The sequence below is a fragment of the Mustelus asterias genome, chromosome 12 (genome assembly GCF_964213995.1).
Source record: "Mustelus asterias chromosome 12, sMusAst1.hap1.1, whole genome shotgun sequence".
Classification (NCBI taxonomy): Eukaryota; Metazoa; Chordata; class Chondrichthyes; order Carcharhiniformes; family Triakidae; genus Mustelus; species Mustelus asterias.
In genome coordinates this window covers 105,462,948-105,476,584 of record NC_135812.1, presented here as the reverse complement: position 1 = coordinate 105,476,584, position 13,637 = coordinate 105,462,948, and the positions used below count along the sequence as shown (strand labels likewise).

Here is a 13,637-nt window from a genome sequence, read left to right as displayed (position 1 = left end):
AACTGATACTGAACTGATGGCCTCGAGCTATGATCTTCCCCACATGGGGAAATATTCTCTCTATTCACTCTATCAAAACCTTTCATTATTTAAAGACTATTTTAAAAGTGTGGTCACTCCTCAGTCTTCACTTTTCCAAGAGGAAAAAGATCCAGCCTGTTAACCTTTCCCTGATATATATACCCGTGCATTTCTGCTATCGTCCTTGTAAATCTCAGTGCTCTCTCCAGTGCCTTTATATCCTTTTATAATGTGGTGACCAGAACTGCACACAATGCTCTAAGTGTGGTTTAACCAAGCTTTAATGAAAGTTTAGCAATAACTTCCCTAATGTTCAGTTTTATTGAAGGTCCCAATTTAAATTAATTTGGGAAATCTCAAATTCCTAGTGTCTGAGAATCTATTAGCGTGAAACCCTGTATAATTATTGGTACTAAAATTAGCCATCTCCTTCAGAAAGGCCACAAAAATAATTGGTGTGGGAAATGGGAATGTAACACTGAAAGCAGACGGTGCTTTTCTGAAGTTGTCATTAGGTACACTGTTGGAATTTTACCCTGTATCTGACCTGTGATATTATCTTCATACAGCATTAGTTGGAAAATGTTTCTTTCCTCAGTATTGGCATCCACCATACTGATGGGTGGAGACCATAGGTTGAGTACATTGTGATATATAGGAACCAACTGAAGCATCAATCATGTAATCAGAGAGTACAGAAGAAGTCACTTGGTATCCAATTAGTTCCATTCTCTTGCTTTTTCCCGATAGCCCTTTTCAAGTATTTATCTAATTCCCCTTTGAAAGATTATTACTGAAGCTGTTTCCACCGCCCTGTATTATCCTTAACCCATTAAGTATTGGACTGCTTTTGTGTCTTGTCAGTTACCTGTTCCTGAGCCTCCAATTCCTTGTCTTGTATCTCCATTTCTAACGCCTTGATCTGGTTACGATAGCTTTCTGTCTCAGCCTCCAGAGCCTAAATGAAAAATCAGCAAAGAGAAAGAAGATCATTCGGGTTACTGACGTAGGCACTCCAACCTTTACAAAGACAAATGTGATGTCAACAGACCTGTTTATATTCACCAGATTTGCCATGTGATTCTCACTGCAAAATGAGATTGGTGTACTTGTCCTATGTTTCTCTAATACACCTACAGTTCGGAGGATTGTTAGCGAACAGACTCTTTCTGTGGAAAGCTCTCTTCAAGGACTGGCATTGAAGGTACAGCTTCTGAGCCTCTCAAGGCTCTCTAACCCCATTCACGATTTCACCCACAAAAGCTTAGAATCATAGAAAAGATACAACACAGAAGGAGGCTGTTCTATCCATCTTGTCCATGCCAGCCCAAGGACACCCAGGTGCCCTTTCTAATCCCACCTTCTTGCACCCGGCCCATAGCCCTGTCACTTACAGCACTTAAGGTGCAGATTCAAGTACTTTTTAAAAGAGTTTAGGGTCTCTGCCTCCACCACCAACTCAGGCAGCGAATTCCAGACACCTACCACCCTTTACGTAAAAAGGTTCTTCCTGCAGCAGTTAATTCAAAGAACAAACAAAGAACAATACAGCACAGGAACAGGCCCTTCGGCCCTCCAAGCCCGTGCCGCTCCCTGGTCCAAAAGGCAAATGGAATTTCGTCCTTCATTGCTAGAGGGATGGAGTTTAAAAACCGCAGGATTATGTTGCAGCTGTATAAGGTGCTGGTGAGGCCACACCTGGAGAACTGTGTACAGTTTTGATCTCCTTGAGAAATGAAAAGATCAGCCATGACCTTATTGAATGGCGGAGCAGGCTCGAAGGGCCAGATGGCCTACTCCTGCTCCTAGTTCTCATGTTCATGGCCCCTCTACACCTACTGCCATTTATCTTGAATCTACGTCCCCTGGTTCTAGAATTCTCCACCAAGGGAAACAATTTTATTCTGTCCCCTCTATCTCTCTCCTTCATAATTTTGTATACCTCAATCACATCACCCCTCAGCCTTCTTTGTTCCAAGAAAAATAACCCCAAACTATCCAATCTCTCCTCATAGCTACAGTTTTTCTGGCCCTGGCGACTTGTAAACTTGCTCTGCACTCTCTCCAGAGCAATTACATCCATCTACACAAAATCTCTGTACCTAGCCCTCCTTAACCAGGAAGCTCCTTAACCAAACTGGCAACACGTAAGAAGTGATGTGGAGATGCCGAACAAGTAATTTGTTCTTTGTTTGTTCTTTGAATTAACTGCTGCAGGAAGAACCTTTTTACGTAAAGGGTGGTAGGTGTCTGGAATTCGCTGCCTGAGTTGGTGGCGGAGGCAGAGACCCTAAACTCTTTTAAAAAGTACTTGAATCTGCACCTTAAGAACACGTAATTCAACACGTAAGAAGGACAGGGGGAGATCAGAAAGTACAAACATAACCAAGATTATAATATTTACATTCACAAGGCAATTCAAAGAAAGAGAACCAATGAAGTACTTCTGAAGTGTGGTCACAGTTGTAGGAGACACAGTGGCCATTTAGCACATGTTAAGTTCCCACAAACAGCATTGAATTAAATGTTCAAAAGATCTGCTCCAGTGATGTTGCTGAGGGATAAACATTGTCCAGCACAACATCCCTGCTCTTCAAATAGTACCACTGATTTTTTGTATCCAATTGAGTGGGTAGATAGAGCTAGCATCTCTGACAGTGCAGTATTCCCTCTGCACTTCATTGGAGTCTCAGCTGGGATTATGAGCTGAAGTCTCAGTGGAACTCGAAACCACAACTTTCTGAGCCCACAGTCTCCTAACACCACTCACTGCTCTGCAAACCTTATCCGCCCATCCTCCCACACCTTTTGTGGCCTCACCCATCGTCTACTTCCTGCAACAAGCCATGCATTTTCTGCTCTTAAAATTATTTAACAGAAAATTGCGGAAAGCACATGCCAGGAGTACAGAGGGATAAAGTGCAGTCAGGGCAGGCTTGATGGGCCGAAGAGCCTCTTCTGCACTGCAGTATTCTGTAATTATGATTGTGCACCAAGAGAGAGGTTTCCAACTTAGACATTTTAATGGTAAATCTTCATAAATTTATGAAATCTAACTCATTAAATATTCAGAATTATGTTGTTTACGCAGTTTTAAAGATTTTACATAAAAAATAGAACTCTGTGAGTCTCATAAATGATTCTGGAAAGGTTTTTAAAACTGAATTCTCAGCAGCAGTAAGGAACAACCATTTCACTTTATACAATCGGTTTTATTTTCTAATTGCCAACAATAATCCTTGACTTCAGGTGCTCTGCTCACAGGTATTGCCTGATGTTAACACATTTAAATAAATGCCAGGAATGTCGCATTGAAGCCTTGGCAAATTCAATCTTCAGTTTCTTTCAAAGTCTCTTTTGCAAGAACAGGCAAGAAACTCTCTGATTGTCTCAGAATGGGAAGTCATACTTGCCTTCCACTGACTTGGCAAAATGCTGCAAACCACACACACTCTACAAGGCACAAGTCAGGAGTGTGATGGAATACACTTCACTTCACTAGCCTGGACAAGTGCAACTCAAGAAGCTCATCACCATCCAGGTCAAAGCAACCCACTTGTTTGTCACCTCATCTACACCTTAAATATTCACTCCCTCCCAAGGCCTGAGAGAGGGTGGTGTACATGGTGCTAATCACCAGGGCCTGAGCCAATAAGAATGGATGACATTAAGTGTGAGAGTGAGTGAGAATGTGAGAGTGAAGGTGTGAGAGAGTGAATGTTTTTGTAAGTGTGTGTGAGAGTGAGAGGTAGTAACCATGTACATGCACACACGGGGAGGCGATGGCCGAGTGGTATTATCGCGAGACTATTAATCCAGAAACTCAGCTAATGTTCTGGGGAGCCGGGTTCGAATCCTGCCACGGCAGATGGTGAAATTTGAATTCAATAATTCAAAATTAAGAATCTACTGATGACCATGAAGCCATTGTTGATTGGTGGAAAAAAACCCATCTGGTTCACTAATGTCCTTTAGGGAAGGAAATCTGCCATCCTTACTTGGTCTGGCCTACTTGTGACTCCAGAACCACAGCAATGTGGTTGACTCTCAACTGCTCTCGGGCAATTAGAGATGGGTAATAAATGCTGACCCAGCCAGCGACGCCCATGTCCCACGAAGGAATAAAAATGAATAAAACCGTACACGCGAGCGCACCCACACACACTGTCCAACTTCCCCAAAAACCTGTCCACACGGTGGGCTGGGAGAGAAAAAAAACCCAGGCTGAAAGACAACCCACTTCCAACCAGAGGCCAACTCGACGTGTGTACCACTGGAGGGAACACAGGATCAGTGTTAATTAAACTCAACTCCTTAACTTGTCCCTGGTCCCCTCCCCTTTCCCTGTGACCAGGACTTGGGGTCTAGTCTGATTACGGACCTAAAAGGTTGACGCTGTTTCTCTCTTCTTAGATGCTGCTTGGCCTGCTGGGTATATTTCCAGCATTTTAGTTTATATTTTGGTTTTCCAGCATCTGCGGTACTTTGCCCTTCCCTAATTGCCCTGGAGGAGGTGGTGGTGTCCATGCTGCAGTCCATGTGGTGTAGGTACACCCCCAATGCTGTTAGGGAGGGTGTTCCAGGATTTTGATCCAGCGATATAGTCCCATGTCAGGATGGTGTGTGGCTCGGAGGGGAATTTGCAGGCGGTGGACAACATTCCGGCTTGGGCTTATAAGTGACAAGTAACATTTGTGCACACAAGTGCAGGTAATGATTCTCCACAAGGGAAATCATTTCCCCATGAAATTCAATGGCATTACCATTGCTGAAACCCCTACTGTCAACATCTTGGGGGTTGCCATTGACCAGAACTAAACTGGACCAGCTATATAAATATTGTGGCGCCAGAACAGGTCAGAGGCTGGGAATTCTGTGGAGAGTGATTCACCTCCTAACACCCCAAAACCTGTCCACCATCTACAAGGCACAAGGCAGGAGTGTGATGGAATACTCTCCATTAAATGGTGGCCTAAACAGTGAAGCACACATTCCATGAAAGAATAAATAGTTGTTTAGCTGTCCATCATTCCCGACTAGACATGGCAGAACTGCAAAGCTCCCTCTGAGGAATTTACAGGGATAGTGAAGCCATAAACACGAAGATGGGAATTTTAAACTTGATGTGTTGATGGACTGGGAACCAATGTTTGTGCTTTTTGGGACTAGTTTCTCCCATCCTCTCCACTAAAAAAGTTGGGATATGACTCTGTTAATGTGGAGCAGCCTGTGGTACCTTGTTTAAGTGGATAATAGGGGCCAATTTTAAGTGGATGGGATTTGAATGAATTGAGAACTTGCCCTAATTAATGTCAGCAGATTTTTGAACTGTGGACGTATCACAGTCAAGCCGAATTGTGCCTTCACTCCATGGCTACAGATATAGACATTTTCTATCGGGTTTCACTTGATTGCAATGAGTGAATTTACCCTCTCCACTGAAACCAATTGTTAACAACCCAATTGCTCCTCTTGCTAATTCAGCAGAGGGTAGCAATTAATCCTGGGAGAGTTTGCTTGGTTACATACTACTTTACAGAGTTATTAGGGCAGAATAAAACATTACTATTATGTCTTAATCAGAGTTTGGAGAACACAGTTTGAAATGTCCAATCGAGACACTCAGTTACTTGGTCAACTGACCGAACCAAATATTTAAATCTAAGCAACCAATCAGCTTGGCCAAAAGTACACACACCTACTTCGAGGGGGAGCAGGGTCGAGTTTGATGGGAATCAATTTTCTCAATGGGTTTCTCTGTTTTGAGGGTGTGGGCTCCATTACCACCCTTGTAAAAAAAAATTGCAAACAACCAGATTTTACTAAACCACTAGACTACTCTTGTGGAGTCAGTGGAATAATATGGCACTGTAATTTGTTTAGTTAGGATTAATGGCTTCTTTGAACAATCACATCTTTTACAAATTCCACATTGGAAATATGCTTTGCGAACCACAATAAATACAGTGTCTTTTGAAAAAAAGGAGAAGAAATGTTATGGTTTTAGGATAAGCCACAATTTATATTTCCACATATGTGACATTCCTTCATGATGGGAATTTTTGCCTACAGAACAATGAGTACTCCAGGCCAGCGTCCTTTGATATCATGATGCTGCTTCAGTGATTTATTTACTGAATGGGGAGCAATGGTTTGAGTTCTCCCACTGGGATACTGGGTGAAAGCATCATGCATAATTAAAACTCATAGCTCCAATCCCTGATCTGTACTTTTAGTTGTTTGTCTTTGCGGGGGTGGTGACAGCGGTGCTACAATTGGCTTTAGGGCCCTGGGATTTGGGAGGGGGAAGAAATTCAACCAGTGTTCCTCCATCTGTCAAAGCCCACCAACGCTCTACTTTCTCAGAAGACGAAGGAAATTTGGCATGTCAGCTACAACTCTCAACAAATTTTACAAATGCACCATAGAAAGCATTCTTTCTGGTTGTATCACAGCTTGGTATGGCCCCTGCTCTGCCCAAGACCACAAGGAACTACACAAGGTTGTGAATGCAGCCCGATCCATCACGCAAAGCAGCCTCCCATCCATTGACTCTGTCTACACTTCCCACTGCCTCGCCAAAGCAGCCAGCGTAATTAAGGACCCCATGGACCCTGGATATTCTCTCTTCCACCTTCTTCCGTCGGGAAAAAGATACAAAAGTCTGAGGTCACGTACCAACCGACTCAAGAATAGCTTCTTCCCTGCTGCTGTCAGACTTTTGAACGGACTCACCTTGCATTAAGTTGACCTTTCTCTACACTCTAGCTATGACTGTAATACTACATTCTGCACTCTCTCCTTTCCTTCTCTATGAACAGTATGCTTTACCTGAATAGCGTGCGAGAAACAATACTTTTCACTGTATGTTAACACGTGACAATAATAAATCAAATCAAATCAATAACCATTGACCCCCTGCTGACAGTCTGACAGGTAGTGGCAGTCAGCCACGGATATTCCTTCAACATTGGGTTCTGGCAATAAGTGCACCGGGTTGGTCTTGGTCCTGACCTCAATGACCAAGGTCACCAACCCACCGGGTTGGGCAGATTTAAAATATTTGCGGCAGATATTGATGCTTTCTGGTGGGAGAGAGGCCAGCAGTATCAGCTGATTGCATTAGACAAGGCGGCCCTTTCATTTGGTGAGGCCACTACTTTTAGGAAGACTGCATGGCAATGCTAAGATATCAATTATGGGAAATATGCCATTTGCCTTGATCCCAGATTACTTTATAATATCCATTCTGGATTTGGAGGGAGCAGCACAATTTATTCAATATTTCCTATCAGTTCCAGTGAAGCTGGTGGGACGATTTCTGGGATCATTCCCGCTGGCCTAGAATTGACCCCAAAACAGGCAAAACCAATCCTCATTGTTCAGGCTTGCACTTGTGTGTTTGGGTAAGATAGTCGGTGATTAGCTGGTGCTTGTGGAATTGGACACTAACTAAAGTTACTGCCTTCAGAACAAATGGGGGGCAACTGAGGGGGAAAAACACTTGACTGATCTGTTTACTGGCATACTGCTGCAGCTTTGTTCCCCATCCAGCATCTGAAACCATGTTTGTTCAGCAAGGAGGAGTCTGGGTCTATAATCGATGGAGTTTAGAAGGATGAGGGGAGAGCTAATTGAAACTTACAGAATACTGAGAGGCCTAGATTGAGTGGACGTGGAGAGGAAGTTTCCACTAGTGGGAGAGACTAGAACTCGAGGGCACAACCTCAGAGTGAAAGGACGCTCCTTTAAAACTAAGATGAGGAGGAATTTCTTCAAGGGTGGGAATCTGTGGAGCACATTGCCACAGAGGGCTGTGGAGGCCAGGTCTTTAAGATGGAGATAGATTGGTTCTTGATCAATAAAGGGAGCAAGGGTTACGGGGAGAAGGCAGGAAAATGGGGATGAGAATCATATCAGCCATGATTGAACGGCGGAGCAGACTCGATGGGCCGAATGGCCTAATTTTGCCCCTATATCGTATGGTCTTATGGAGAGGACCTGAATGTTTGGCTATCTAAAGAGTTAATCATGCCTGTCAATAATTAACGATACAGCCATTGAACAATCCCAATAAATACTAAACATAAAAAGTAACCCCTCCCAAACCGTGTACACAGCTCCACCATGGAAGTGTGTAAATAGCAGGCCTCAGCCCCAGTGTTCGTGATAAAGAACAGCAACATGCCAATGTTTAGGTGACTCAGCTGTAATTATCACCAGCCTAGCTGATTCCCTTCGACCTGGAATTGGTTAACAGTTAACATTTTGCTTCTAGCTCTACATGCAAACGTTTTGGCAGATACAACAGGGGAAATAAGATTTTAATTATTACTTTGCCTGTTGCATGTGCCTGATCTCCATTTGCTGCCTGTCAATTAATGTTCTAAGCAAGCTTTCCATGGAGTAACCATGTGGCCAAACCTACATTCCAACATTCAGGGATGTTTTTATGTGCCAATTGCATGTGTTACTAGATAATCCAAGTCATCTCTTTACTTGCATGTTGTAGAATCTGGGTTCAAAGCGGCATAAAGTTTTGAACAGTAAAGGAATTAAGGGTTATGATGAGCGGGCGGGTAAGTGGAGCTGAGTCCACAAAAAGATCAGCCATGATCCTATTGAATGGCGGAACAGGCTCGAGGGGCCAGATGGCCGACTCCTGCTCCTAGTTCTTATATTCTTATTGCAGGAATGCTGAAGTACCATTATGTAATGTACTTCAATGGTGTCCCTCACATTATATATAACAAACTGTCTCTCTCTAATGAAGAGAGATACTAATGGCCCTTTGTGGGCCATAGCTAATTACTTACTCACTCCCAAGTACCAGCATTAGTGTGGCTTTAAGTTCATAAGAATGGAATTAGAAAAGGCTATTCCGCCCATCAAATTTCTGAATCCTACAGAACAAGTAGAACTAATCCATCTACAAAGATCTTTGCTCCACTTACACAATTCCCTATGAGGAAAGTTTTGTATAAATATTACCTGAAGCTAAATTCTAGAATATTCATTCTTTCATGAATCTTCTGGATGAGTCTCTAAACCAAGACCCGGTTTGCCCTCTTAGCTGGGTGTAAAAGATCCCCTGGCACTGTTTCAAAGGAGAATAGGAGAGTTCTAAATGTCCTGGCCAATATTTGTTCTTCGATCACAAAGGAAATAAAAATCAGATGATCTGATCCTTATCACACTGCTGCTTATGGGAGTTTGCTGTGCACACATTTGCTGCCACGTTTCTTGCATGACAACAGTGACACATATCAAACCTACCTGACTGGCAGTAAAGCAGAACGGCACGTTCTGAGGTTGTGAAACATTTTCTCTTTTTATGCTGCGAAGCCTGTACGATACAAATACATGTATATCTATGTACAAAAGGTCATGAATGTAGCCCGATCCATCACGCAAACCAGCCTCCCATCATTGACTCTGTCTACACTTGCCGCTGCCTCGGCAAAGCAGTCAGCATAATTAAGGACCCCATGCACCCTGGACATTCTCTCTTCCACCTTCTTCCGTCGGGAAAAAGATACAAATGTCTGAGATCACGTACCAATCGACTCAAGAACAGCTTCTTCCCTGCTGCTGTCAGACTTTTGAATGGACCTACCTTGCATTAAATTGATCTTTCTCTACACCCTAGCTATGACTGTAACACTACACTCTGCACTCTCTCGTTTCCTTCTCTACGAATGGTATGTTTTGTGTGTATGGCGCCTAAGAAACAATACTTTTCACTGTATGTTAATACATGTGACAATAATAAATCAAATCAAATCTGGCCTGCTGGTTGTTGTAAACATCATCTCCTCCCCACCCTCACAACCAGCACAGGAATCATCATGTCCCACGTCCCAAGGAATATTTGATTATCTCAGCCTATAACTAATCCTGAGAGCTCAGAAGCCATTTGCAACTGAACATTTATTTAGTTCTTTTTTGGAGCTAATTGACACAGGTGAAAGACACATTTACACAGCAGATGGAGTACAGCTGCTTAGACAAGAAACAGTAGGCTGGTTAGGCTAGGTAAAAGCATTGTATGACATTGAGCATTATACAACCACAGTTAGGGACAGACGCAAATGCAGTGCTGCAGGTAACAGCAAGTAAGATCAGATTGTGGTATCAGAGTTGTGCTGAGAAAAGGGTTTCAAATATCCTTATTTTAGTATAAAATTGATATTCAACAATGAGGGTTTATTGGAATCTAACAATGGATATAATATGCTGGCGATATTAAAATTTGTACAGTTCATTCTGAGTTGAAATGTTGCTATTCAATATCACTAATTAATACATTAACAATTCCGATATAAAAATTGTTATTTTAACAAAGGCTTAACCCTAACATGGCAGAGGAGTTTTGTACGTGTGTGTTAATAGATTTGTCACTGCAACTGAACAACCATAAATTCCCCAGTGTCTTTGGGGCAAAAGCAATGTTAAAGCGATATATAAACAAATTGCTCCTGTGAAAACCAGAAAATGCTGGAAATCCACAGCCACTCAGGCTATTTGATTCCAGCACTGGTTTTTCTGAACCCCAATAAAACTGTTCCGAAAACATTCCAGTTCTGCTGAAAGATCACGACCTGGATTAACTCTGTTTCTCTCTCCGCAGATGCTGCCTGACCTCGTGGGTATTTCCAACATAATTTTTATTATACACTTTATAAAATGCTCTAGATTGTATTACAAATGCGTGTATTGTAAGATTACTTTTGGTTTGAAAGTTGTAATTTTTAAATGCATTATAAATGAAAGAACACCTGGTTAGAGGGCCAGGCAGACAGGCCTGATGTAATTACAGACCAAAAGGAGACTGATGTTATTAGCGAAGTCAATGATGTGAGATGTTAAAAGTTAAATAATGGGAGCCTCATTAACTATCTCTTAAGGAGATGGTTTCTCTGTAAGAGATCGGTAGAGGTTTTAAATTATTCATTTCTCCAGATCAAAGATGGTATTTGGCAGTCTGGGAGGAAGTCTGTATCTGGGGAGGTTTGAAACAGACAGAGAGAATCTGCTAGCAGCCAGCACAAGGAGCAAAGAGACACTCAGGAACCAGAGGCATTTCTGATTTGGAGTCACCACTCAAAGATGAAAGTGAGGCTGTGCTAAGGCTAGGTAAATCCACATTTGTGAGGTGTTGACGTAGGGCTGGAGGGATTGCCTAGTTGGATGGTGAAGGGAGAATCCCTACGAACTTCTCGTTTAGGAAGTAAATACTGAAAATAAGTAGAATCGGAGTGAATTCCTGGGAGCTGTGACATATCTTGGTTTGGTTCCAGAATTGAATGACCATTCAAGAAACTGACCTAAAAAGTGATTCTTGGTTGAAATTAAAAGTAGAATATGGAGTGTTCTGTTTGGAATGCTGGTTTAAAGTGAGTGCATATGAGATGTGGTGTTAAATTAGTCGTGTTTGTTTTGACATATGTCACAGTAAAAGGTTTGATACAAAATGTGGAACTTGGTTGCATGGTCTTTTCAGTTAATAACAGGGAATTTGCATTTCTCTTTAAATCGTTATCAGGCTCTATGGAGATTGTAATAATTGTTCTCTCTGTTTCCTGTTCTTCTAAAGTTCCCATTTGCTGTTTTTACTTCTAAATTTTCATTGGAAATTACATTTCTGCATTATTGAAAATATTTTCTATTCAGATATTTATTCTCACAGTAATAAGTGTTAATTGTGCATTTCTTCTTCCAGTTTGCCGTCCATCCTTTGCCTCTTCAATCACTGAGTTTTGATAGAGAGCTGGTAGCAAAATATACCATAGAATCCCTACAGTGCAGGAGCAGGCCATTCGGCCCATCGAGTCTGCACCGACTCTCCAACAGAGCATCGCACCCAGGCCCACCTCCCACCCTATCCCCATAACCCACATACTTACCCCACTAATCCTCCTAAACTACACATCCTGGGATACTAAGGGGCAATTTAGCATGGCCAATCCACCTAACTAACACATCTTTAGCTGAATAGCTTCCAAGTAAAAGGAGCAAATGGAACAAACCACAAAGGCAAATTCCCCCCTCCCCAAAATAGATGCCCATTTATGCTCTGGGTTAAAATTGACACCAGATTAATTTATTGCAAAAAGGGAGAAATGAAGTTATCTCATTTATCTTGCAGGGATCGATTTGATAAAGTCTTCAGTGGATACCCTATCATTGTTTGGCTGTCACTGGTTCTAAAACATCCTTAGGAGGAATTTTGTTGGATGATTGTGATGGAAGACATTCATTGTGTTTGGTCTGGCATTTAAAGTCAGCCGACTCATGCAGTCAGCAAGAACAAAGTATAAATAATCAGATCTCCACACCTGGAATAATTGCTTTTTAACTGCACGCTGTATCAGTCTCCAAATTCACTTCCCTCAAACAAACAGTTCTTTCAGAAAAACTACAGCTCAGAAGGCAAGATAATGGACAATGGAATATTTTTGGAGATGAATCAAAAACTGGCTTGATTATTTCTGAAGAGGGAATTGGGCAATATGGCTTTGCCCACATCCTGTCTGTGAATAACAAAGAAAAATCAACACTAGCTCCTACCAGCTATTTGAAGTTCTTACCCTTGAGTCCCAGCCTTTTGGTACTTGGAATCTTTTCTTTGTTCCCTACTGGGGATACAAGAGCGGACAGCAATCTCCAAACACTTTTGATTGGTCGAGATGAAATAAGTGAGAGATGGAAGGCATGTGATATTTACTCTTCCCCTCAGATTTTCTCACCATACAGGCTGTTGCCTGGTTATAACTTGGCAGATGCCACAGTAGAGAGTGGAAACTCATTCTGTGAGCAAGTCACAGGTTTAAATCTACTTATGAACTATTCCATGCCAGAGTAAGGTCATTGATATTCTGTTGCTTCTCTGAGACATGTGTTCTAAATGGTTTGTTACGTATAAAGTGCTTTCTGTGAGGGCAAAAGGGAGGGATTTTTTACTTAGATGCAAGGAAAAGATAATATGCCTGGAAAATGAAACCTCGGGATCTCAATTGACAATAAGTTGAAGCTAACCCAACAATGCTCGGTGGCAGTGAATATTGCAAATAGATAGTGTGGTGAATAGTAGGACCATTTTGAGATAAAATTGTGGTGCAATCCTGCAGTTTATAAATCATTGGTCCACCTGGGCTGGAATTCTCCAGCTGTTCATGCACCGCTGCCAGTGAGAATGGAGAGTGGTTGGGGTGTGGAATGGACTGCCTGCAGTGATAGTGGAGTCAGACACTTTAGGAACATTTAAGCGGTTATTGGATAGGCACCATGGAGCACACCAGGATGATAGGGAGTGGGATAGCTTGATCTTGGTTTCAGATAAAGCTCGGGCACAACATCGTGGGCCGAAGGGCCTGTTCTGTGCTGTACTGTTCTATGTTCTAATTTGCTGCACAGCCAGATCTCCATCCACTGCAGCGGGACTGGAGAATCCCAGCCGCCAGCAAGGTAGGAATATCCAGCCCCTGAACTTTGAATACTGTGAGCATTTTTGGTTGACACTATACAGAAAGAATATTGGAACTATTAAAAGGATAAATGAGCAGCCCAAGAGATGATGGGAATGAGGGAACTTGAAAACCAGAAGAAATGATGTA

At 42.3% G+C, this 13,637-nt stretch overlaps 1 protein-coding gene across 3 annotated transcripts in view; it reads right to left on the bottom strand.

Annotated features, from left to right (window-relative positions):
• cep112 (centrosomal protein 112) overlaps nt 1-13,637 on the bottom strand; it is a 483,816-nt gene that overhangs the window by 47,660 nt on the left and 422,519 nt on the right. For all 3 annotated transcript variants that reach the window (XM_078226009.1, XM_078226010.1, XM_078226011.1), the window contains one exon: nt 890-979. In XM_078226009.1, the coding sequence (XP_078082135.1) occupies nt 890-979 (90 nt within the window). The remainder of the gene's footprint in view (nt 1-889; nt 980-13,637) is intronic.